The sequence below is a fragment of the Pseudopipra pipra genome, chromosome 25 (assembly GCF_036250125.1).
Source record: "Pseudopipra pipra isolate bDixPip1 chromosome 25, bDixPip1.hap1, whole genome shotgun sequence".
Lineage (NCBI taxonomy): Eukaryota > Metazoa > Chordata > Aves > Passeriformes > Pipridae > Pseudopipra > Pseudopipra pipra.
This window is the reverse complement of record NC_087573.1, coordinates 1,759,314-1,783,519: the sequence shown is the minus strand read 5'-3', so window position 1 is coordinate 1,783,519 and position 24,206 is coordinate 1,759,314. Positions and strand designations below refer to the sequence as shown.

The following is a 24,206-nucleotide window of genomic DNA, read 5'->3' as shown; positions in this document are numbered from 1 at the left end:
CACTGAGGGGAAGGAATTTGGCTTGCAGGAAGCTGGTGCAGTTAATGCAGCCGTTCCGTGGGGAGAGGTGGCAGAGCCGAGGGGAGGGCTCTGACACAAGGTTTTATTTTTAAACTGGACATTCAGGGCCTCTCCACCTTGTTGCAGTCTGGCTCCAGAGCAGCAGGGTGACAGGGGGTGGGTGGTATCTCTTGCAGCTGGAGGATGGCCACTCTGGCAGGCTGGAGAGGACGGAGGACCTGTGGCTGAAGGTGCGGAAGGATCACGCTCCCCGCCTCGCCCGGCTCTCCCTGGAGAGCAGATCCCTGCAGGATGTGCTGCTGCACGGTGAGCACCCTGCCTGCTGTGCCCTGTGTTCCCACCCTCCCCTTCCTCCTGAGGCACTGGGAAGGAGTGGGAGGGCTGTTTTGCTCTTCGCTCCGTGAGCCTCCCGCTGACACAGCCCCAGTGCCTTGGATGCTGCAGCCGTCCCGGGAAAGGCTCTGGGCTGCCAGGCTGGGAATGTGCAGGAGAAATCATAGAATTATAGAATCATAGAATCAGCTGGGTTGGAAGGGACCTCTGAGATCATCAAGTCCAACCCTGGATCCAACCCCACTGTGGTTCCCAGCCCATGGCACTGATGTCACATCCAGTCTCTTCTTAAAAACCTCCAGGGACAGAGAATCCACCCCTTCCCTGGGCAGCCCATTCCAATGGCTGAGCACCCTCTCTGCAAAGAAATTCTTTCTAATATCCAACCTAACCCTCCCCTGGCACAGCTTCAGACCCAGCCCTCTTGTCTCGCTGAGAGTTACCTGGGAGAAGAGACCAACCCCCCCCTGGCTCCCCCCTCCTGTCAGGGAGTTGCAGAGAGTGAGGAGGTCTCCCCTGAGCCTCCTCTTCTCCAGGCTGAACAGCCCCAGCTCCCTCAGCCTCTCCTCACAGCACTTGTGCTCCAGTCCCTTCCCCAGCCTCGTTGCTCTCCTCTGGACCTGCTCCAGCCCCTCCATGTCCTTCCTGAGCTGAGGGCCCAGAACTGGACACAGCACTCCAGGAGTGGCCTCACCAGTGCTGAGTGCAGAGTTTCTGTGGTTTGATGTGTGACCCTGTGTGTTGTAGTGCCTGAGTGTGCCTGGCTGTTGTGCCTTGCAGGCAAACCCAAGCTGGGCCGGGAGCTGGGCCGGGGGCAGTACGGAGTGGTGTACCTGTGTGACAGCTGGGGGGGGCACTTCCCCTGCGCCCTCAAATCCGTTGTTCCTCCAGATGAGAAGCACTGGAATGACCTTGCACTCGAGTTTCACTATATGAGGTGTGTATCCTGAGGGCTTTTCTCCTTAATTTCACAGTTGTTTAGGTTGGAAAAGGCCTCCGAGGTGGAGCCCAGCCTGTGCCCGATCCCCACCTTGTCACCCAGACCTGAGCCCTGAGTGCCACGTCCAGCTCTGCTGCAGGCATTTGAATGGCATAGGCAGGGCCTGATTTCCTCTGGTTTTGTTCTGGAGGCAGTGATTTGACCCCGTGGAATGCCAAGCTGCCATTCCTGACCTCGCCAGGGCACCTTGCCAGTGTCACTGCCAAGTGGAACGGGCACAGAGCAGTGGGCAAACATCCTCCTCCCTGCCTCCAGCTGATTCCCTGCTGTCTGTGCTCTTCAAATTCCTGCTGTTCTGCAGGAGTAAATTAGAATTAATAGACTATTACAACAAACAGTTCTTCTCCCCTGATTTTTTGGTGTTGAATCATCCCCCCTCTCCCAACCTGTCTGAATCCACAAAGAGAAATGATGGCTCTGCAGTGCAGAAAGCAGCTTGTTTTCAGTAAACAGCTGCAGGCAGGTGCTTCAGCACAGACAGCTGAAATAAGACAGGATTTTGTTTGGAACTATAACCTTTAATAGGGCTTTTTTGAGTTTAATTGGCTCAGGCAGCTGGATATTCTTGTGGTGCTCTGAACTGTGAATTTTTCCTGCACAGGACCTTATTGCTGTGCGTGCTCCCTTTAGGAGGAGAGGCTTGGCCTGGGCTGGAGGGGATAAAAAATGACCAGTTTTCTGTGCTGAACCTTCTCCAGGTCCCTGCAGACACATGAGAGGCTCGTGCACCTCCATGGATCTGTGATAGATTATGGCTATGGAGGAGGCTCCAGCATTGCTGTGCTGCTGATCATGGAGAGGCTGCACAGGGACCTCTACACGGGGCTAAAGGTACCAACAACCTGTGTCTGTGTGTTAAACAGATTTTATACATCCATGCCCCATCCCTGGGAGTGTCCAAGGCCAGGTTGAACGGGGCTTGGAGCAACCTGGGCTCGTGGAGGGTGTCCCTGCCCCCATGGGGGTGGAACTGGATGACCTTTAAGTTCCCTTTCCACCCAAACCATTCAGGGATTGTCTAATTTAAAAAAAAATTCACATCTAAATATATAGATAGATAGATAGATCTGTAAGACAAAGCTGGAATTGCTTAGTTTTGGTAATAAATAAGAGCAAGGAAGAGTAACTTGCACTTGCAGCAGGAGTGAAATGTGTGTGTGTTTGTTCCTCAGGCTGGGCTGGAGCTGGAGACACGGCTGCAGATTGCCCTGGATGTGGTGGAGGGGATCAGGTACCTGCACAGCCAGGGGCTGGTGCACAGGGACATCAAACTCAAAAATGTCTTGGTAAGGAGCACTCTGACATCTGGAGTCTACAAGACCTTTGTAGTGGGAGGGAGAAGCTGAAGTGAAGGAATAGATCCTCCCAAAGCTGGGGTGGTGGCAGCCACAGCTGGCCTGGCAGTGAGGTTTCCCTCACTCCTCTTCTGGCCCAGGGCCTGGAGCAAAGGGAGCAGTGGAGTGGCTTCTCTGGAGTGTAGGCAGCTTGAGCTCCAAGTGGGATTTCCAGTTCCTGGTCCTCTTAAATGCCAGCCACACCCTTGGTGCAGGAGACAGGTGGAGGCATGTCCTGGTACTGAGCTGAGCAAGGTGAGTGTCCAGGAGCAGCCAGATAATCAGAGCAGCTCGTTAGGAACCAGTGCCCAACCCTCCCAGTGTAAACAGTTCAGAGCCCTGGCACTAAAAGGCAGCCCTGGCACTGAGCAGGGTGGTTATCAGCTGCCTCTGTGGGGATTCTTCTGCAGCTTGACAAGAAGAATCGAGCCAAAATCACTGACCTGGGGTTCTGCAAACCAGAGGCCATGATGTCTGGCAGCATTGTGGGCACACCCATCCACATGGCTCCTGAGCTCTTCACAGGTATGTTCCTCCCCTGAGCCCGCTGCTGGCCTGCCCTTGCCTGCAATTTTGAAGGCCATGATGAGGGGAAAGTAATAAAAAGACAAACCCCAGATGACCTGCTTCCAGTGTATTTTTAAAGTGTCAGTCTTGAAAGAGAACTGGGGGATTGATAGGCTTGGCTGAAGTGGTTGATACTTCTGCAGCTGGAAAGGTAAATTCTTAGTTATTAGGAAGCTGGAAGTACTTGGCTTTCATAGGCAGATCCTTCAGGAAGGCTCTCCTGTAAGGAATTTCCAAGCTGTTCTGTCCTGTGGAGTGTTTGAATTCACTCTGAGGGTTTTCCTGAGTCTTCCAGTAGCACTTAGAGGTTCATATCTCACTCACCAGAATCCCTGTGGTCTGTCAGAGCTGCCCCTGCTTGGATAAGATTGAAATCAAATTGAGTCAACCCTCTTTGTGTTTAATTTAGAGGATGTTATTCTTATTAACAGGGGAATTCTCCTGGCCACAGGCTGGACCTTGACCTTAGATGTGAGCACTGGCTTAGCCCTGGGGCACCTGAGGTGCTCAGTCTTGGCTAATTTAGAGGGTGAACCTCCTGTGAGTGATTAATTGCCCAGTTCCTGGGCTGAGAGGCTGATGTTTGGCTCTGACATCCTGGGCCAGGCAGAGCTGAGTCTGATGTTGGTGTTTAACTCTGAAATCCATCTGAGCACCTGCACTGGTCCCTGACCCTGAGTTTGGGAGCTGCAGGTACAAGTTAAGTGTAAAAACCTGACAAGTGGAAAATCTTAACTTTTATCCTTTACCTGATGTGTTCCTTCACACAAGTCTTGCCTTCTGGCCATGGAGTTGTGGTTTGAATTTGAAGGAGTTGAACACTAACTGAGCTCTCAGCCTGCTCAGTGTCCAGGGGGGAGGGTGACGTTTGTCCTGCTGACCAGATGTGCTTTTGTCCCAGGGAAGTACGATAACTCCGTGGATGTTTATGCCTTTGGAATTCTCTTCTGGTACATCTGCTCGGGCCATGTGAAGTTACCAGAGGCTTTTGAGAGGTGTGCAAGCAAAGATCACCTGTGGAACAACGTTAGGAGAGGTAACAGAGGCTTGGTTGGACTCGGGTGCTTTCTTGGAATAAAATCTGGGGGGATGAGGAAATGCATTATTATTTTCTCATGACTCGAAGGTAGAAGTACAAGTTCACAGGGTCACTGAGGTTGGAAAAGATTCCTCCAGGACTGAGTCCACCCTGTACCTGATCCCCACCTTGTCCCCCAGCCCAGGGCACTGAGAGCCACGTCCAGGCCTTCCTTGGACACCTCCAGGGGTGGGGACTCCAAGCCTCCCTGGGCAGCCCCTTCCAAGGCCTGACCACCCTTTCCAGGCAGAAATTCCTCCTGGTGTCCAACCTGACCCTCCCCTGGCTCAGCCTGAGGCCGTTCCCTCTCCTCCTGTCCCTTGTTCCCTGGGAGCAGAGCCCGACCCCCCCCGGCTCCCCCCTCCTGTCAGGGGGTTGCAGAGCCAGAAGGTTCCCCCTGAGCCTCCTTTGCTCCAGACTGAGCCCCCCCAGATCCCTCAGTTCTCCTGCTGCTCCAGCCCCTTCCCCAGCTCCATCCCCTTCCCTGGACACGCTCCAGCCCCTCAATGTCCCTCCTGAACTGAGTGACCAGCACTGGACACAGGATTTGAGGTTCCAGCAGCGCCAGCACAGGGGGACAATCCCTGCTCTGCTCCTGCTGGACACTCTTCCTGATCCAGGCCAGGATGTTTTTCCATTGCTTTGGGACACTCTAAAGAGTAACAGTTACTAGTTCACCTTAGACAAGTTCTACTGAAAGTTGAACTAAAATGAGCAGGATAAAAAAGGGACTTTTGGCTGAGCAGCTCTTCTCCAGCAGCACAGGAGCTGTGCCTGCACACCCTGAAACCACAGAGCAGCACAAGCCTTGTGATGTAACCCAGCCCCCAGAGCCAGCCAGGCCTGATCCCCTGAGGAATGTTTAATCCCATGCAGTTCCTGGAGGTTTCTGTGCATCCAAATGCTCCATGTGCAGCATTGCTGGGTGTGGAGAGAGCCACTGGGACAGGTGTTCCCCAAAATAGAAACTCACTCCTGTGCCTGGGTGGGTCCAGTGAGTGCTGGGTTTTGTTGGCAGCTCAATCCTTTGTGCAGTGTCCTGGGATCAGGATGTTTTATCCCTCGTCCATTAGTTCCTGTCCATGTAAACTCTCCCCTTCTCATGTGAAAAAGATTAACTCAGATGAGTGAGTCTCACACTTGGCCAGGAGGCTGCACTTGCTGCTCATTCCCACGTTGAGCTGGCTCCCAAAGGCACTGGAATGTGCAGGTGGGTGGGGGGGAGCTGTTTCCTTAGAATTCATTTTGCTCCCAGATAGTTGCAGAGAGGAGACTCCAGTGGAACTAAATGTGTTGGCAGGCTGGGAGAGCTGGGGGGGCTCAGCCTGCAGAAGAGAAGGCTCCAGGGAGACCTTAAAGCCTAAAAAGGGCTTAAAAAAGGAGGGAGAGGGACTTTTTGTGTGGACAGAGAGTGACAGGACAAGGGGTGATGGTTTTAAACTGCCAGAGGGCAGGTTTAGGTGGGATATTGGGGAGAAATTCTTCCCTGGGAGGGTGGGGAGGCCCTGGCACAGGTTGCCCAGAGAAGCTGTGGCTGCCCCTGGATCCCTGGAAGTGTCCAAGGCCAGGTTGGAGCAACCTGGGCTAGTGGAAGGTGTCCCTGCCCATGGCAGGGGGTGGAATGGGATGAACTTTAAGGTCCCTTCCCACCCAAACCATTCTGGGATTCCATGATTCCCCAGTGATCTCCATCCTTGGAAACTCAACTGTTGTGTGTTGAAATCCTTTATTAAATCCCGAAGGGTCTTTAAGGTCCCTTCCAACCCCAACCAGGCTGTGATTCCATGCTTCCATGTGTTATCCATCCTCTGGATGTGTCCACGATCTGAGAAGCCTCAGTGATGTCTCGGTGTGACCTTTTCCTCCTCCTCTGTTTTCCAGGAGTGCGCCCGGAGCGTCTCCCGGTGTTCGATGAGGAATGCTGGCAGCTGATGGAAGCCTGCTGGGATGGGGACTCCTCCCAGCGCCCTCTCCTGGGGATTGTCCAGCCCATGCTGCAGGGGATCATGGACAGGCTCTGCAAGTCCAGCTCTGAGCACCCAAATAAAGGCTTGGATGACTCGACTTGAGGAGGAGGCGCAGCAGGATTTTGGAATTGGGGGGGAATTCCCCCCTCCCCAAACTCTGCAGGAGGCTTCTCCAGGTGGAGCTCCGTGCCCAGCCTGGCTGGGACAGGGACCAGCAGCCAGGAGATTGCTCAGAGAGGTGAGACCTCGGGGCTGTTCCCCGCTGAGGAGCAGCCAGAGCAATCCCAGCCCACCCCAGCGGTGCCAGTTATCCCACTGCAGCTTTTCCCGTGGAATCGTGCGAACAAGGCAGAGAAAAAACCCTTGAACTAAAAGGGATTTATTTTTTTCCTTTTTTTTTTTTTCTTTGCCAATCCCACACCACCAACCCAGCCAAGCAAAGCATTGTGTGTGTGTGTGTTTGTCTGTGTGCCCACGCCAGGCTTTACTCCGTGAAGGAAAAGCTCTTCCCAGGATCTGCGGGGGCCACACGGATCCATCCCGGTCTCTCCTCGATGGCACTAATTCCAGAGCGGTTGGAGAGGAAGGAGAAAGCAAAAAAAAACAAAAAAACTCTAGGCTAGAAGTGTTTAGAAGCATCTGTAGGAGTTTCTGCAACACTTGAGATGTTTACATTGACAGGAGCAAAGCTTCCATGTTTTACTGGGGGGGATTTGCAACCCTCCCCTACACCTTATAAGCTATTTATCCTTTATGTGCCCTTCACCTCTTACTCCTGTTAAAAGACAAACAAACAAAAAAAAAAAGCTCTTTTTTTTTCTGGTTATTTTGCTTCCTAATAGTTCTTTGAATGCCTGAAGGAACCTGCCCTTTCCTTCCCAGTCTTGTGGTAAAATGTTGAGACTGCTCAGAGGTTCCCCCTGGTTGTGCTGCACCAAAGTCATTCCATGCCCATGGGGAAAGTGCCAAGTCATTTTAATTAAAAACTTGGGGGGGGCGGAGAGGGTGTTCAATTAGCAGTAAAAGTAATGACAGTTTTAAACTGTGCCAACTCTGCCAGGCAGCTTTTTAAAAACTGAGGTTTCTTCAGCTTTTTTTTTTTAAACCCTGGGTGTGGTTGGAGCAAAAAAACCACAAAAACCAAACAGGTCCTTCCTTCTCCAGGAGCTGGGCTTTCCCTCTGGGGCTCCACTTTGGCTGGGAAGACTAAAAAAACCGAGGGATGGGGGGCCCTGTGCCTTTCCCAAGAGGCTGCTCCCAAAAAAACCCCCCATTCCTTGGGTGTTTCTGGGGCAGAGTGGGAGCTGGAGCAGAGGATGCACCTCGGCCACTACGGGAGCTTCTCCCTGGGGCTGCTGGTCCTGCAGTGCCTCCCTTTCCCAGGAGAGCCTGGGAATGTGGAACTGCTGCACCTTCCTGCTGGAATTTCTTGGCTCAAACACAGCGAAATTCCAGCTTCTGCCCTGCCTGTGGGACAGCCTGGAAAAAGGGAAGGGATCCGGAGCCTGCAGCGCTGCTTTAGGTCAACCCTTCCTTTCTCTGTGCAATAAATGGATTCATTTGCTTTTTAGAGAGAAAAAAAAGACTTTTTTTCCCCTTTTTTTCTTTTTTCTCTTTTTTTTTTTTTTTACTTATCTGCACCTTGTGGGCATTTTGTGGGCCGTGCTGGCATTCCCAGGTTGGTTTGTGTGGAGACAAGCTGGGTGCTGGAATTCCAGGGAGGTTCTGTGCCAGATCCATGGTCTGTGCTCCATTCCCAGAGTGGTTTTGTATGGATCCAGCCTCTGCTGGCATTCCCAAGGTGGTTCTGTGCCAGATCCATGGTCTGTGCTGGAATTCCAGGATGGTTCTGTGCCAGATCCATGGTTTGTGCTCCATTCCCAGAGTGGTTTTGTGTGGATCCAACCTCTGCTGGTGTTCCCAGGGTGGTTCTGTGCAGATCCAGCCTCTGTTGGAATTCCAGGGTGGTTTTGTGTGGATCCAGCCTCTCTGCTGGAATTCCAGGGTGGTTCTGTGCAGCTCCATGGTCTGTGCTGGAATTCCAGAGTGGTTTTGTGTGGATCCAACCTCTGTGCTGGAATTCCAGGATGGTTCCGTGCAGCTCCATGGTCTGTGCTCCATTCCCAGAGTGGATTTCTATGGATCCAGCCTCTGTGATGGAATTCCAGGCTGGTTCTGTGCAGCTCCATGGTCTGTGCTCCATTCCAGGGTGGTTTTGTGTGGATCCCACCTCTGTGCTGGAATTCCAGGGTGGTTTTGTGTGGATCCATGGTCTGTGCTGGAATTCCAGGCTGGTTTTGTGTGGATCCCACCTCTGTGCTGGAATTCCAGGCTGGTTCTGTGCAGCTCCAGCTGCCCCAGCTGGCAGTGCCAAGCACTACACTCCTTTTCCAGAGGAGAATCCCTGTTTGCCAGGGCACTCCAGGCCCCCACTAACAGTATTAACCCCGGGCCTGGGGCTCTCAAACCTGATGGAAACCCGGGAGGGTCGAGCTCAGTCCTTGCAAGGGCTGGGGGCGTTTGTGTAAATAATAAAAGTATGAATAAAACTGAAACCTCTGTATCTGCAATTCCAGAGCTTTTCCTGACACCTCCCTGATGCCTTTTTGTGGTTGGTTGTGGCTTCCTTGATCTCTTTTTTCTGGTTTTGGGGGTTTTGGGGTGTGGGATGTTTTACCTTAAAGGAGTGACACAAAGAACTGGGGTTTATTTAATTTACTTTATTTTATTTTATTATTTTTCCTGTCTGCACATCCCATCCCTGGAAGTGTCCAAGGCCAGGTTGGACAAGGCTTGGAGCACCCTGGGCTAGTGGAAGGTGTCCCTGCCCATGGCAGGGGGTGGCACTGGATGGGCTTTGAGGTCCCTTCCCACCCAAACCATTCCAGCATTCCATGATTTATCTGCTCCAAACTCCCACAGGTCTTAAAAAAATTTTTTTTCTTATTTTATTTTTTATTTTATTTAAATTTTTATTTTTTTAGTCTTTTTTTATTATTTATTTTAACTTTTAATTTTATCATTTTTACTTTGTCATTTTTTTAAAAAAGAATTATATTTTTTAATTTTAAATTTATTCTTAGTTAGTTTTAAAAATTTTACTTTTTACATTTTTATTTTATTATATTTTTGTTTTACTTTAGTTTGTTTTATATATTTTTATTTTACTTTATTTTGGTTTTATTTTTTATTTTAGTTTTTTTGGTTTTATATTTTTATTTTAGTTTATTTTGGTTTAGTTTGGTTTATATATTTTTATTTGATTTTGTTCTAGTTTAGTTTACATATTTTAGTTTAGTTTATTTTATATTATTTTATTTTACATATTTTAGCTTAGCTTAGTTTATATATCTTTATTTTAATTTATTTTCGTGTATATATTTTTATTTTATATATTTTAATAATATTTTATTTTACATTCCTTGTCCCCCGTTAAAGCCGCTCCGGCGCTGCCGCGGTTCCTCCCGCCCCCCCCGGAACCTTTGTGCGCGGCCGCGGCGCCCGCCCGGCCCCTCCTCGCGGCGCCCCGGGCTGCCCGCGGCGCTGCCTGATCCCGGCGCCATTCCCGGCGCCGCCGCCGCGCCCGGAGCGAGCAGGACCGGGCTGGGAGCGCGCGGGGCCGCCGGGCCGGGAGCGGGGAGCCGGACCGGGCGGCACCGGCAGCGCGGCGGGGCCGGGGAGGGCACCGGGCCCTCGTCAGGCGGGGGGCGCGGAGCGGGGTAGGCCCCCGGAGGGGTCCTTCGGCGACGGGAGCGGAGGGAGCGGGACGGCGGCGACATGAACCTGGAACTGCTCGGTGGGGACGGGAACGGGCCGGGAACGGGGATGGGGCCGGGGGCGGAAATGGGGCTGGGAGTGGGACCGGGAACGGGGGCGGGAATGGGGACGGGAACGGGAAAGGAGGGGGCAATGGGATCGGGAGCGGCGGGACTGGGGCTGGGAATGGGGCTGGGAATGGGAGTCGGCGGGACCGGGAGCAGCGGGGTTGGACCGGGGGATAACAGGACCGGGGAGCGGCCGGATACGGGCTGGGGATCTGCGGGACCGGGTCAGGACTGTAGCTGACAGGGCCGGGAGCGGGGCCGGGGGTCCGGGAACTGCGGGGCTGGGCAGGACCGGGGGGTGGGACCGGGCGGTCCCTGCTCCGTCCGCAGGAGGGTTTGGAGCCGGGGCTCGGCGGCACCGGGAGCTGGGAGCGGGGCTGGGGGTCGGCGGGAGCGAGCTGAGCTCGGGGGGCTCCGGGGCTGGGGCTGGGGGGCGGCGGGAGCGGCTCCACCCGCGGGCGGGTTCGGAGCCGCCGGCGCTGAGCGGGGCGTGCCGGGGGCTGCAGAACTGCCTCCCTCGCTCCCTCTCTCCCTCCCTCCCTCCCTCACCGGCTGCCTTTTCGCTCCCCCCCAGAGTCCTTCGGCCAGAACTACCCCGAGGTAACGCGCCCCCCCCGTCCCCGGGGCCACCCCCGGCCCGGTGCTCGCTGCGAGCGGCCCGTGGGGGCGGCGGCGCGGCCTGACCCGCCCCCGGCCCTGCTCTGCCCCCCCGCAGGAGGCGGACGGGACCCTGGACTGCATCAGCATGGCCCTGACCTGCACCTTCAACCGCTGGGGCACCCTGCTCGCCGTGGGCTGCAATGACGGCAGGATCGTCATCTGGGACTTCCTCACCAGGGGCATCGCCAAGATCATCAGCGCCCACATCCACCCAGTGTGCTCCCTCTGGTCAGAGAATCCCCTCCCACATCCACCCCCTGTGCTCCCTCTGGTCAGGGAATCCCCTCCCACATCCACCCCCTGTGCTCCCTCTGGTCAGGGAATCAGGGAATCCCCTCCCACATCCACATCCACCCCCTGTGCTCCCTCTGGTCAGGGAATCAGGGAATCCCCTCAAACATCCACCTCCTGTGCTCTCTCTGGTCAGGAAATCCCACCTTCCCGGGAATTCCAGCCTTGCCTGCTGCTCCAGGGGAGGGAGGAGAGCTGGGGTGGGGAGGTCAGGCTGTCAGGGAAGGCTCCAGGATGGCCTGAGAGGGGAGGGATTTCTTGCAGAGGAAGACTGTGATGTTCCCAAGTGGGTTGTCTGTGTCGACGTGTGCAGCGTGGGGTGCAAAGGGGCTCCAGGAGAGCTGGAGAGGGGCTGGGACCAGGGGTGGGGGGACAGGGCAAGGGGGAATGGCTTCATGTTGACAGAGGGCAGGGTTAGATGGGATATTGGGAAAGAATTTTTCCCTGGAGGGTGGTGAGGGGCTGGAATGGATTTCCCAGAGAAGCTGTGGCTGCCCCATCCCTGGAAGTGCCCAAGGCCAGGTTGGGGCAACCTGGGCTAGTGGAAGGTGTCCCTGCCCATGGCAGGGGGTGGGACTTCAAGATGACCTTTCAGGTCCCTTCCCACCCAAACCATTGTGTGATTCCCTGATTTTTGTTAGATTTTGCCTGTGTTTGCTGAGCACCAGCTGCTCTGGAGCCCCCTGACCCCCTGGGTGTGCTGGGGGCTGCAATCCCAGCCCCTGTGGGACTCCCTGGGGCACTTCAGGACATTTCCCTTTGGGAGCCTTTGGAAGTGCATTTATATTTACCTGCCAGGTTATTTCCTCAGCTCCCAGGTTTACCTGTGAAGCTGCTAAATTGAAACTGTGGGTGTGTTTTAAGCTCTGAGGAGTGACTTTAACTGGCCCTGCCTCTCTCCCTGCTGCAGCTGGAGCCGGGATGGGCACAAACTGGTCAGTGCCTCCACCGACAACATCGTGTCCCAGTGGGATGTGCTGTCAGGGGACTGTGACCAGAGGTTCCGCTTCCCCTCGCCCATCCTCAAGGTCCAGTACCACCCCCGGGACCAGTAAGTGCTCTGGGACAAGGGCTGGAATCCACAATTGGTTAAATTCTATGCAAATCCACGATTTTAGTGGGTTGGTTTGGGATTAGGAACTCCCTGGGGTTTTTTGTGGCTCTGTTTGTTACGGAATATCAGCTCTGTTTATTATGAAAATAACAGCTCTGGTTGTTATGGAAATATCAGTTCTGTTTATCATGGAAGTGTCACTGTGTTCATTATGGAAGTATCAGGATGGCAGGAAACAAGGGAATGATTCTTGGGAATGTGTAGAAATGTCTCACTGAGTTTAGAAGCCACGGCACAGACCTGGAGGAACTTGCAGAGAAAGAAAGGAAATGAAAGTAAGGCACAAGCTTAATGTCATTTTGCCTGTTGAAGTAACAAAGACAAGATAATAAAAATGCAGGGTTATTCTGTAATAAAAATGCAGGGATATTCTGTAATAAAAATGCAGGGTTATTCTGTAATAAAAATGCAGGGATATTCTGTAATAAAAATGCAGGGATATTTTGTATTTCTTGATATAGATTGGGATTTTTTTTTTTTACTTCTAAATGTGGAAATCCCTTTCCAGAGGAGGAACTACCAACTCTTCCTGCTCTGCTTTGCAGGAACAGGGTGCTGGTGTGCCCCATGAAGTCAGCCCCAGTGATGCTCACACTGTCAGACTCCAAACACGTGGTCCTGCCCGTGGATGACGACTCTGATCTCAACGTGGTGGCCTCCTTTGACAGGAGAGGGGAATACATTTACACTGGGAATGCCAAGGGCAAGGTGAGGCTCCAGCAGGGAACACATTTACACTGGGAATGCCAAGGGCAAGGTGAGGCTCCAGCAGGGAACACATTTACACTGGGAATGCCAAGGGCAAGGGGAGGCTCCAGCAGGGAACACATTTACACTGGGAATGCCAAGGGCAAGGGGAGGCTCCAGCAGGGAGCTTCCAATCCTTCCTGGCTTTGTCAGGCTGCTGAATGTTTCTGGGTTGTTTTCTTTGTTTTAATGTCCAAGCAAAGCTCCCTGAATGTCTCTGGAATTATTGATGTGATCTGAATGAAGCACCACATTTGTCTTTGAAGATCTCTGGGCTATAAACTCCCTGACAGGAGGGGGGGGTCGGGCTCTGCTCCCAGGGAACAAGGGACAGGAGGAGAGGGAACAGCCTCCAGCTGTGCCAGGGGAGGCTCAGGTTGGACACCAGGAGGAATTTCTTGCTGGAAAGGGTGGTCAGGCCTTGGAAGGGGCTGCTCAGGGAGGTGTCCAAGGAAGACTTGGATGTGGCACTCAGTGCTCTGGGCTGGGGGACAAGGTGGGGATTGGACACAGGTTGGACTCAGAGATCCTCGAGGGATTTTCCAGCCTCAGTTATTCTGTGATCCTTTCTGAGTTAGGCCTTTGTGCTGCTGTTGGGTCCTTTTCCAGTGTAAATAAAGCAGTGTTTTGTCCCAGAACTGTCCCAGGAGGTTCTGCAGTGGCAGAACCCACAGGATCCAGCTGTGGGTTGCTGAGGGTTCTGTTGGCAGCGTCAGGGACTGATGGGAAAGGCACCAAGAGGGAAATGAGCTCCAATGAAGACACTGATTGCTCTCTGTCTGCTTGATCTTCAGATCTTGGTCTTAAAAACAGACACTCAGGATCTTGTTGCTTCCTTCAGAGTGACCACTGGGACCAGCAACACCACAGCGATCAAATCCATCGAGTTCGCTCGGAAGGGCAGGTGAGTCCCTGCACTGTCCTGCAGTGCTGGAATGCTCTAGGTGGGCTTGGCAGAGCACACGAGGTCTTCAGAACCCCCCCCCACGGAATTCTTTGTGTTCCCTTAGTCTTTTAATGCCCTGTGCCCTCCTCCCTCTCCAGCTGCTTCCTGATCAACACGGCCGACCGGATCATCCGGGTGTACGACGGCCGGGAGATCCTGACGTGTGGCAGGGACGGGGAGCCCGAGCCCATGCAGAAACTGCAGGATCTGGTGAACAGGTGGGAGGCTCTGGGGTGGCTCCTCAGCCCCACTGGGTGCTGGGGCACTGAACAGGCTCCCCAGGGCAGTGGTCACAGCCCCAAACCTGCCAGAGCTCGAGGAGTGCCCGGACAACGCTCTCAGGGACGGGGTGGGATTTGGGGGTTGTGCGGGACCAGGAGTTGGACTCCTGATCCTTGTGGGACCCTTCCCACTCAGGATATTCCATGAATCTGTGAACTGTGTGCTCAGAGCCCACCAGTCTCTACCTGAAGGGTGGTTCAGTCTCTCACTCTGTGCAAGGACAGATATTCTCCTTTCAAACCCGCCTGGCACAACTTGAAGCCTAAATATTTTTTGAGGATGGGAGTGCGTAAGATCTCAGCCAGGAGATCAAACCCCCCTTCCCCATCCCTCTGCCCCGGGCTGTGGTTGATCCTGTGCTGCTCCCTGTGCTCCCAGGACACCCTGGAAGAAGTGCTGTTTCTCTGGGGATGGGGAATACATCGTGGCAGGGTCAGCACGGCAGCACGCCCTGTACATCTGGGAGAAGAGCATTGGGAACCTGGTCAAGATCCTCCACGGCACCAGAGGAGAGCTGCTCCTGGATGTGGCAGTAAGAAAACTGCTGTTAAATGTTTCTGGTTGCTTTGCAAACTGAGCTCTTCTAAAATGAGAACTCACTGAAGTTTCTCCTCTCCTCTCTTCCCAACAAACCCAGTGGCATCCCGTGCGACCCATCATCGCTTCCATTTCCAGCGGGGTGGTGTCAATATGGGCTCAGAACCAAGTGGTGAGTGTTTGGATCCTTCCCTTGGCATCAGGCCCTGGCACAGGTTGCCCAGAGAAGCTGTGGCTGCCCCATCCCTGGAAGTGTCCCAGGCCAGGTTGGATGGGGTTTGGAACAACCTGGGACAGTGGAAGGTGTCCCTGCCCATGGCAGGGGGTGGGATGGGATGAGCTGTAAGGTCCCTTCCAGCCCAAACCATTCCCTGATTCCCCAGTGCTCTCCATCCTTGTAATCTCAATTGTTGTGGTGTTGAAATCCTTCACTAAATCCCATTTCCACAGGTTTTTGGGGCTCAGCTGCCTCACTTGACATGTTTGCAACCTTGTTGAGCGTGAGGAGGGTCCTCAAACTTCAGCTGAGCTTTGCATTAAGCCTTAAATATCATCCCAGGGACATTTTCCTTGGGAATGGTCTCCTCCTGGGTGTGTTCTTTAAGTACAGGAGGTCTGAGTGAGTGATCCAAGTGGCTCAGTGGGAACATTCAGCTTTGGGATGTACATTGCAATGTTTAAGGAATGTTACAATGTGGGATTTTCAGCAGGGTCTAATTTGTTCAGTTCCTGATTTGTTAAGGGACTGTGGACCTAAAGGAGCCTTGATTTTGGGTGATCTTGTGTGATTTTAATGTATAGAATGAAATTGTGGGATCATGGAATCACTGAGGTTGGAAAAGACCTCAGTGTTGGAGTCCAGCACTGCCAGGGCCACCACTGACCCACGTCCCCAAGAGCCACATCCACATCCTTGAAATCCCTCCAGGGTATTTGGTTGGGATTGCAGGAATCCTCCCTTGCAGCTGCTCTTCCTCTGGGTGAGTAAAACCCACTCTGGATTTGTGCCTTAGGAAAACTGGAGTGCCTTTGCCCCTGACTTCAAAGAGCTGGATGAGAACGTGGAATACGAGGAGAGGGAGTCAGAGTTTGACATTGAAGACGAAGATAAGAGTGAACCAGAGCAGACAGGTACTGCTCCAACTCTTCCTGGGGAGAAAATACTCCTTATCCTGCCTGGGTGGCCCATGGAGTCTGTGTCAGCACAGCCACCACTTGGTGGTGCCCAAAAGTCGTGGAAGAGATGATGGAATGTGAAAGGAATGGAAATAAGGATTATTCCCAGCACACCACCCAGCTCTCCTCACCCCCAGCCTTTGCAGCACTTCTCATATTTAAATTAATTGTTGTTTAGCAGTTTCTGTGTTCACTCTAAAATTGGCCTGTGGGAATTAAGCATCAATTTAATTTAATCAGATTTAAGAACCACTTTAGTGAGAACAATTTGAAGGTTTTAACTTCTCTGCTGCTGGTGGGTCACAGCGATAGGTCTGTGTTAGAACACAGGAAAATAAAATAAAAACCTGATGGTTTCAAGAGGAAACACTTTAGGGTTGTTTTGTGCTTTAATTAAAGTTAAGAGGAAATACTTTAGGTTTGTTTTCTGCTTGAATTTCAGAGGAAGTACTTTAGATTTGTTTTCTGTTTCAATTCCCACTTTTCCATGCTTAGACATTTAAGCACAGCCAGTCCAATTCTTTCTGAGCAATTTGGTCTTTTCTTTCCTCTCTTTAATTTGTGGTTTTTTTCCCCTGGTTCTCAGGTGCTGATGCTGCAGAGGATGAAGAGGTGGATGTGACAAGTGTGGACCCCATTGCTGCCTTCTGTAGCAGGTGACAGAGTGTCTTGTTTCCAGCCTGGGTACCAAACACACCACTGACATTCCCCTGTGTAATTACACAATAATGACATTTTTAACTGACAGCAGCTGTTTTCCCTTCCCAGTGATGAGGAGCTGGAGGACTCCAAGGCCCTGCTGTACTTACCCATCGCTCCTGAGGTGGAAGATCCAGAGGAGAACCCCTATGGCCCCCCCCCAGATGCTGTGCAGAGCTCCCTGACTGACGAGGGGCTGGGCTCTGAGAAGAAGAGACAATCCTCCTCTGATGGCCCCCAGGCACCAAAGAAGAAGCCCAAAACCACCAACATTGAACTCCAAGGAGTCCCTAACGATGGTGTGTGGGGGCTGCCCTGGTTTTAGTGCCTGGTCTGCATCTTGAGGGGGTTTAGCTTGGTCTGGAGAGCAGAAGTTTCACAGATCTTGCCTTAAATTTCTCCTTCCTTTGAAGTGTTTTCTTACAACAGTTATTAACAGCCAGGAACTCTGCAAGTTTGGGATGAGTTAGGAATCCTGGAACTGCAGGATCTAATTTGTGCAGTTCCTGGTTTGTTAAGGGACTGTGGACCTAAAGGAGCCTTGATTTTGGTTGGTCGTGTGTGATTTTAATGTATAGAATGAAATTGTGGGATCATGGAATCATTGAGGTTGGAAAAGACCTCAGTGTTGGAGTCCAGCACTGCCAGGGCCACCACTGACCCACGTCCCCAAGAGCCACATCCACATCCTTGAAATCCCTCCAGGGTATGGGAAGGACTGGTTTGGGTGGGAAGGGCCCTTGAAGATCCCTCCACACCCAGCCCCGTGTTCAGCTCCCCTGGCTCAGGTCTGGCTCAGGAGTTCCTGGGCCTGACTCATGGACTGTGGAATCCCAGAGTGGTTTGGGTGGGAAGGGACCTTAAAGCCCATCCCATCCCACCCCCTACCACAGGCAGGGACACCTTCCACTGTCCCAAGTTGCTCCAAGCCCTGTCCAACCTGGCCTTGGCCACTCCCAGGGATGGGGCATCCTTTGGGAAATCCATCCCAGCCCCTCCCCACCCTCCCAGGGAGGAATTCCTTCCCAACATCCCATCTCACCCTTCCTTCAGTGGGAAGCCATTCCCCCTTGTCTTTCCCTCCATGCCCTCATCCAAAGCCCCTCTCCAGCTCTCCTGGAGCCCCTTTAGGACCCACCCCCCCCAATTTTCCCACTCTTTGCACACTGACCCCTCTCAAGGGATAACTCACCCCAGAATCCCTTTTTTTTTCCCCCTCCCAGAAGTCCACCCGCTGCTGGGCGTGAAGGGAGATGGTAAATCCAAGAAGAAGCAAGCAGGCAGGCCTAAAGGATCAAAAGGTAAAGACAAAGATTCTCCATTTAAACCGAAACTCTACAAAGGGGACAGAGGTGCTTTACCTCTGGAAGGAGCAGCGAAGGGTAAAGTGCAGGCGGAGCTGGGACAGCCCTTGACAGGTAAGGAACCAACCTCAGCACCCCTGGCTTGCTTGGTGGCCTTGCTTTGTGCAGCCCCCTCAGTCCTTAGAGGTGTTTTTAGCTCCCCCTCAAATGGCACTTTGCTCACTCAGTGTTTGGCTGCTGTCAAGGAGAGGCAAAATTGGACCTTGGGGTGAAGTGGAACTGCTGCCAGGATTGGGGGGGAAACGATGCCTTGGGTAGGAAGAGCTTTAGGAGGGGTTCAGGGGAAGTTAGGCACCGTTTCCAGAGGATAAAAAATCATTTGGTCTCTTCAATAACTTCCATCAGCTCTTGCATAAACAGGAATGACGTGGTTTGGGGTGGTTTGGGGGGAGAAATGTAACTGGGGAAGGGTTCTGAAGCTGCAGTTGGCACTTTGTGCCATCAGTGCCAGGCAGAGGGACAGGGAACAGAGAAATCCCACGAGGAAGGAGGGAAAGGAGCATCACTGATGGTCTGTTTGATAAATGGACCCCGAGACAAAGCCCAGGAGCTGAATTTTCTGATCCAAGCTGTACAGCAGCCTCATGTAAACTGCAGCAGGCACAGCTGCTGTAGGTCAGGACAGGCTTGGGGGATTTCCCCCCCTTTTTTGCTTTTTGGTTCTATTTTGTTGGTTGTGTGCTAAAGCAGGGCAGTTGCAGTCGCCTTTGTTGGGGCCCAGACTGAGTCTGAGAGACACTCAAGTGTTTCCCATGGTCTCATTTGCCTCTTTTCTGGGAAAAGCTCATCCAAGCCCAGCACAGAAGGCACAAGTTTGGCTCCAGCGATGTGGAATCCATTTATTTTTAGATTTTAATGAAGAGCTCAGGGTTGAAATACGAGCAGCTTCAAAGGCACAGTGGAATTGATACATCAAATTTTGCATTTCCTTGAACTCAGCAGCTGCTGCTGTGGATTTTTAGAGTGTCCAGAAGTGATTGATTCCCCCCCTTCCTTCCCTCACTGCTGGTCCTATGCTGCCCACCCTGCTCCTTGTCCTTCCTGCTCAGCTCCTCACTGTTGCTTGTACTGGTTCTGATGATGATGTGCTGTAACAGGGAATGGGATAAAGGGGATGAAAACGGGATAAAAGAAACCTGGAAAAACGTGGGGGATGTTTCCTGGGCTTCCATTTGACCCCTTTTCACTGCAAAATGCAGGAGTTAAACAGCCCAGGGCAGCCTTGGGAGGGGCTGAGGAGCTGCTGGTGGCAGATCCACTGGCAGGGGGTGACTCTTCTGAATTCCCAGCTCAGGAAGGGACATCCAGCAGTGTCAGAGGATGACAGGGATCACTCAGAAAAGAGTTGCTTTATCTAGAAAACCTCGTTCTCCTTCATTTTTTTTTCTGGCAAAGCTGCCATGTTTGGTGCTCTCTGCTTTCTGGTAACTCCTGTGTGGGGCTGGTCACTTATTTTCCCCCTGTCTCTGATCTCTTCAGCAGGTGGTGCAATCTCAGAATTGTTGTGAAGACCCTCCTTTACCCTCCTGTACTCTTTCCTCTGTTGGCACCCCAATGTGGAAATGGCTGGAGTGCTCAGTCAGAGGGACTGGCAGAGCCAGCAGACTGACTGCTCCTGGATCCAGGGAGTGACTGTGGCAGGGATGGCTCTGGAAGAGGCTGCTCCCCGAGGATCAGTGGGGGATGTTGGCTCAGGTCGTGCCCTTGGAGAGGGACTCGTTGGACTGTCCTGGTGGTGACAAACCCTGCTGTCCCCCCCTGCCACTCCAGAGCTCCCCAGCCTTTGCCTAAATCCTTTTCTTCATTCCTGGACTGAAGAACACCCCCAGTGTGTGTTTTTACTCCTGATGTGACTGTGTATCCTGCAAACTGCCCTTTCCTTGCTGGGAATTCTCCTTTGGAGGCCTGTTATTCCTGCCCAGCATTCCCAGGAGCTCAGTGCTCCCTGCTGACCTCAGTGCTGCTGCTGCTGCTCCTGGGCCAGGCTTTGGGGCATCTCCAGTGGAGGGACATGGATGAGAAGAGCCAGGACACCTCTGGATCTGCAAAGGCTGAGCCTTCACTGGGTGGATATTTTTGAGACTCTGCTGGTGGGAGAAGGAGCAAGTGAAAGGAGCTCTCCATAAAATATTCAGTTGATGTGTTTTCTCCCAGCCTGTGATACCAAAAGCTGTGTTGGCAGGTTCTGTCTGTCCTTGCAAGTGTTTTTATTCCCTTCCCTGGGAGGTGCCCTGCCAGAAATAACTGGGTTCCTCCTTCACTGCTGGGGACTGGGAGAGGGTTAAAAACAGAACCAGGATTTCTCTCAGCTGAAACAGGGCTTTTTCAAAGGGGTTTTCTTTTTTTTTCCCCACTTCTGGGTTAAAAATGGAAGAAAGGTGGATGCTGACAGCTCATTCCAGCCATGCTCTAACCTTTTATTCCTTAAGGACAGTTGGAATATTTTCCTTGTAGGAATGGGAAGAGGCACTTTCTCTGTCAACACCCACAGCCTGAACCTCTTGTACTCCACCAACATCCTGGTAGAAGGAAGTTTTCCTTCCTAAGGACCCTCCTTTCACAGACTTTTATAGCTCCTATGCAACACTTTCAGTTTTTCCCCAGTGTAATTATTGGGATTATCATGATTATTTAAAGTATCAGAGTGTCCTGCAGACATTAAAACCAGGGAGTCACAAAGAGATTGATTCATTTGCAGCCAGAAATGTGCAGTGGCTGCCTGGGGAAGAGGGGGAGACATTTTGACTCAGAAGCTTTTTAAAAACTGTTATTTTCATTTCCAGCTTTGGTACATTTTGCTTCATTTGATGGAATTTGTTACCAATGAGTACAATATTAGTTTTTTTCATTCTTTTCTGCTCGTGGGATGACTCTGATGTGTCAAATCCACCAGTGTTTGGTGTGCCTGACCCCCCCCAAGCTTTAAAAATGCACAGCTCGTGGTTTGAAGCATTTGATTTGCCCCAGACTGAGCTTTCCATGGCTGGTAAAGCTTCTCTGTACAGTGTAAATGTCCTGGGTTTATTTTTTTTCCTCTCAGCTCTATAATTTTATTTTCTGGTCTCTGGAGCTTTGTACAGTATTTGTCAGGTGCTGGCTTGGTGGTAGAACAAGGTGTCAGGTTGGTGTTTGTAAATAAAGAGGTACCTTTTCATTTCCTAAAATCTCCAGGGTCGTGGTGATATTTGGGAATCCCACAGCCCAGAGGGGAGCTCGTGGTGATATTTGGGAATCCCACAGCCCAGAGGGGAGCTCGTGGTGATATTTGGGAATCCCACAGCCCAGAGGGGAGCTCGTGGTGATATTTGGGAACCCCACAGCCCAGAGGGGAGAGCTGGGTGAGCAGGGCACCTCCAGGGACACTGGGTGTGGAAAATGCAGCTCCCCAGAATTCCTCATTTTAAGTTCAAGGGTGTCAGGAAGAGAAATGTGTGGATTTCTGGGGAAGGGCAGCCCATGGGTGGGTTGGTGAGGATGGGGATGATCCTTGGACAGGGTTCTGTGGCCCAGAAAACTGGGAATGACCCCATGAAACCCAGGAACTGTGGGTTTTGTGCTGAACAGTGCATTGTTCCTTTGGGATGGCCGAGCTCCAGGTGAATCCCACTGGGATGTCTCCTCTCCAAGCAAGGTCTGAGTGGCCCCTGCCTTAGAGGAATGTGAGGATTTTGGGCTCAGATCCCTTTGGAGTGGTGGCTGTGACAGAGCAGGGGGCACCCCTCTGATGGGGGGTGTCCAGAGCCTCACGTGGTGCTTTTGGATCCTCATCCCAGAGGATTTGCTTTGCCTTCCCTTTGTTCCTCCTCGGAATGTTTGGGGCTGTGACATCAGCTCTGCTCCCCTGGAGTGGATCTGGGTGTCACCAGAGGCAAAGCCCTGCCCAGACTGCCTTGGATTTCAGTGGATCAGAGTGTCTGGAGGTTGGAATGCTGGGTTTGAGCTGGGGGAGTGCTTTAGGCTGGGGGATGTGTGGGTAGGTCAGAACTGGACAGGTCCTGCACAGTGAACTGGGATTTCCTGGTGCTCCACAGCATTAGTTTAAAGATCCCTGCAGTAATCACCTCTGTCATTCTGTAGCTTGATGGGAAAATTAAAGTGGGGCTTCTTTACAGTGGGAAATTTGCCTGAAAAGGCACAGAGAGTCTTGCAGAGAAGGGAGAACATCATCTCCTCTGAGCTATCAAATACCCCCAAATTGCTGGAATGTGCTGGATGGGAACATTCCTGCCCTGCTGAAGGAACTGGGATTCCTGACTCACGTTCTGGGGGGCACAGGAAGGGGTTGCTGGGTCTCTTTTGGCAGTGCTGTGCCCTCTCCTGGAGGAGGGATCTCTCCTAGGGGAAGGATCTCCCCTAGTGGAAGGATCTCTCTTAGTGGAAGGATCTCTCTTAGTGGAAGGATCTCTCCTAGTGGAAGGATCTTCCTTAGTGGAAGGATCTCTCCTAGGGGAAGGATCTCTCCTAGTGGAAGGATCTCTTAGTGGAAGGATCTTCCCTAGTGGAAGGATTTTTCCTAGAGGAGGGATCTCCCCTAGTGGAAGGATCTCTCTTAGTGGAAGGATCTCTCTTAGTGGAAGGATCTCCCCTAGTGGAAGGATTTTTCCTAGAGGAAGGATCTTCCCTAGTGGAAGGATCTTAGTGGAAGGATCTTCCCTGTGGAAGGATTGAGGATGGTGCTGGTGGGATTTCAGAAACACCGAGTGAGAAGATTTACAGAGGATGCTTCTGGGGGGTGTTTCGGCTGCTGAATTCAGGTTGAGGAGCTGCCATGAAGCCCTTGGAGCAGAGCCCCGTCCCCGGGCTGGTGCTGAGTGCCCTGTGTGTCCTGGCCGTGGTGGCCCCGGGCGAGGTGCCCGCCCCGGGCGAGATCTCGGAGGAGGTCCTGGAGAAGCTCAGGACATCGGTGGCCAGGATTGCTGTGAACTCCACACCCTGCAGCGTCACCTGCGGGCCAGGCCTGAAGGTGGAGGAGCTGTGTGAGGTGACCCCGGCCGGGGAGAGGAGGAACTGCTCCCTGGTCAGCTCCTACTGCCTGGGCACCTTCCTGTGCGGGCTCCGGCACCTCACCGTGCCCACGGGGCAGCCCCTCCAGCTGCCCTGCCTGGCCCCTGATGCCCCCAGGCCGGGCAACCACAGCTACAGCTACACCTGGGAGCTGGCCCGGGGCCTCATCACCACCAACGACCTCCTGTTCGAGCCCCTGAGGAACTCCAGCCCCGCTCTGAGCTTCTCCCCCGCGCGGGAGGCGCACGCCGGGACCTACCGGTGCGATGTGCGGCTCCGGGGCACCTCCAAGCCCGTCAAGAGGGTCTACTTTGGCCTCAGGGTCATCCCTGGAGACCTGGTGGGGCTCAGCTTCCAGCAGTCCCCGACCTGGGAGCAGAAGCTGGAGGGGAACCTGAAGGAGGGGAGCGCCGGGAACGGCAGCCGGGAAGGGCGGGAGCGCTTCTGGGAGCAGGAGGAGTTCCATGAAGCTGCACTGGGGATTGGCAGCGGAGTGCTGGGGGCCATCCTGCTCAGCCTCCTGCTCTGCTGCTGCCAGAGGCTTTGGAGAAGGAGAGGAGCAGAGAAATGAAGGGAGATTCCTGCAGTTGTTTGTATTTGTCTCTTTATTGGTGTTAAGGGGGAATTCGGGGTGTGGTTCTTGGGGTGGTCTCTGTAGGGCCACGGCTGGACTTTGGTGATTGATCCTCGTGGGTCCCTTCTGACTCGGGAGATTCCAGTGATTCCATGGGGTTTTATGTGATATTTGTGCTTTATTTTCCAGCTGACACAAATTTATTCTGGAATGTTTCCTTGCACTTTGGTGCTGAGTTAGTGCAGGGTTTTAGAGCAGAGCCTGATCTCACTGGAGCAGTGCAGACGGGTGGGACGAGGCACTTCGCCTCCAGTGGAGTTCTGGAATGATCCAGGCAGGATTTGGAGGACACTGAGCCACAGCAAACAGCTGCCAGCTCACAGCTGTGCTCCTCTGATGGGTCTCTGTTTTACCTCGAGGTCTTTGGGGGTTTTATTTAACCTGCCACCCTTATTCCCCAAATTTCTCCTGCTTGCTGAGAGCTCCGTGGGGTGGAGCTGCCACAGCTCAGGGGTTGGGGGGGGATGTTCCTCCAGCAAGAGCAGATTTCCTGGCTGGCTGAGTCCTTTCCCCAGCTCCAAGGGTTTGGTCACAGTGGCTGTGGGGACGAGGGATGGACCAGCACTGCCTCCTTCCCTGGAGACACATCTCCTTCCACTGGAGCCTGGCAAACTCCAGGTGTCCTCAG

At 52.8% G+C, this 24,206-nt stretch overlaps 3 protein-coding genes across 6 annotated transcripts in view; all 3 read left to right on the top strand.

The window, feature by feature from the left end:
* The window catches only part of DSTYK (dual serine/threonine and tyrosine protein kinase), a 30,090-nt gene extending 21,215 nt beyond the window's left edge, over positions 1-8,875 (top strand). The window contains exons 7-13 of the mRNA XM_064635621.1: positions 198-327; positions 1,135-1,291; positions 2,053-2,185; positions 2,527-2,640; positions 3,099-3,213; positions 4,157-4,291; positions 6,215-8,875. Coding sequence (XP_064491691.1) covers positions 198-327; positions 1,135-1,291; positions 2,053-2,185; positions 2,527-2,640; positions 3,099-3,213; positions 4,157-4,291; positions 6,215-6,402 — 972 coding nt within the window. The 3' untranslated portion in view covers positions 6,403-8,875. The remainder of the gene's footprint in view (positions 1-197; positions 328-1,134; positions 1,292-2,052; positions 2,186-2,526; positions 2,641-3,098; positions 3,214-4,156; positions 4,292-6,214) is intronic.
* Positions 8,876-9,956: 1,081 nt separating this feature from the next.
* Positions 9,957-21,104, top strand: RBBP5 (RB binding protein 5, histone lysine methyltransferase complex subunit). Of its 4 annotated transcripts, none has more exons than XM_064636035.1 (14): positions 9,957-10,096; positions 10,699-10,724; positions 10,840-11,012; positions 11,986-12,126; positions 12,735-12,897; positions 13,731-13,840; positions 13,981-14,100; positions 14,543-14,696; positions 14,802-14,873; positions 15,715-15,832; positions 16,464-16,533; positions 16,646-16,875; positions 17,800-17,994; positions 19,423-21,104. In XM_064636035.1, exons 1-14 carry the CDS (start codon positions 10,078-10,080, stop codon positions 19,446-19,448), a joined length of 1,617 nt encoding a protein of 538 aa, XP_064492105.1. In that variant the 5' UTR covers positions 9,957-10,077; the 3' UTR covers positions 19,449-21,104. The 4 variants fall into 4 exon arrangements, with proteins under 4 accessions (XP_064492105.1, XP_064492107.1, XP_064492106.1 ...); XM_064636037.1 differs by having other exon boundaries at positions 9,958-10,096; positions 17,800-17,877; XM_064636036.1 differs by having other exon boundaries at positions 9,958-10,096; positions 17,800-17,877; positions 19,420-21,104.
* Positions 21,105-21,728: 624 nt separating this feature from the next.
* Positions 21,729-23,530, top strand: TMEM81 (transmembrane protein 81). Its single transcript, XM_064635974.1, has 2 exons — positions 21,729-21,860; positions 22,695-23,530. The coding sequence occupies exon 2, from the start codon at positions 22,709-22,711 to the stop codon at positions 23,513-23,515; it is 807 nt and encodes a 268-aa protein (XP_064492044.1). The 5' UTR covers positions 21,729-21,860; positions 22,695-22,708; the 3' UTR covers positions 23,516-23,530.
* The last annotated feature ends 676 nt before the right edge of the window (positions 23,531-24,206 follow it).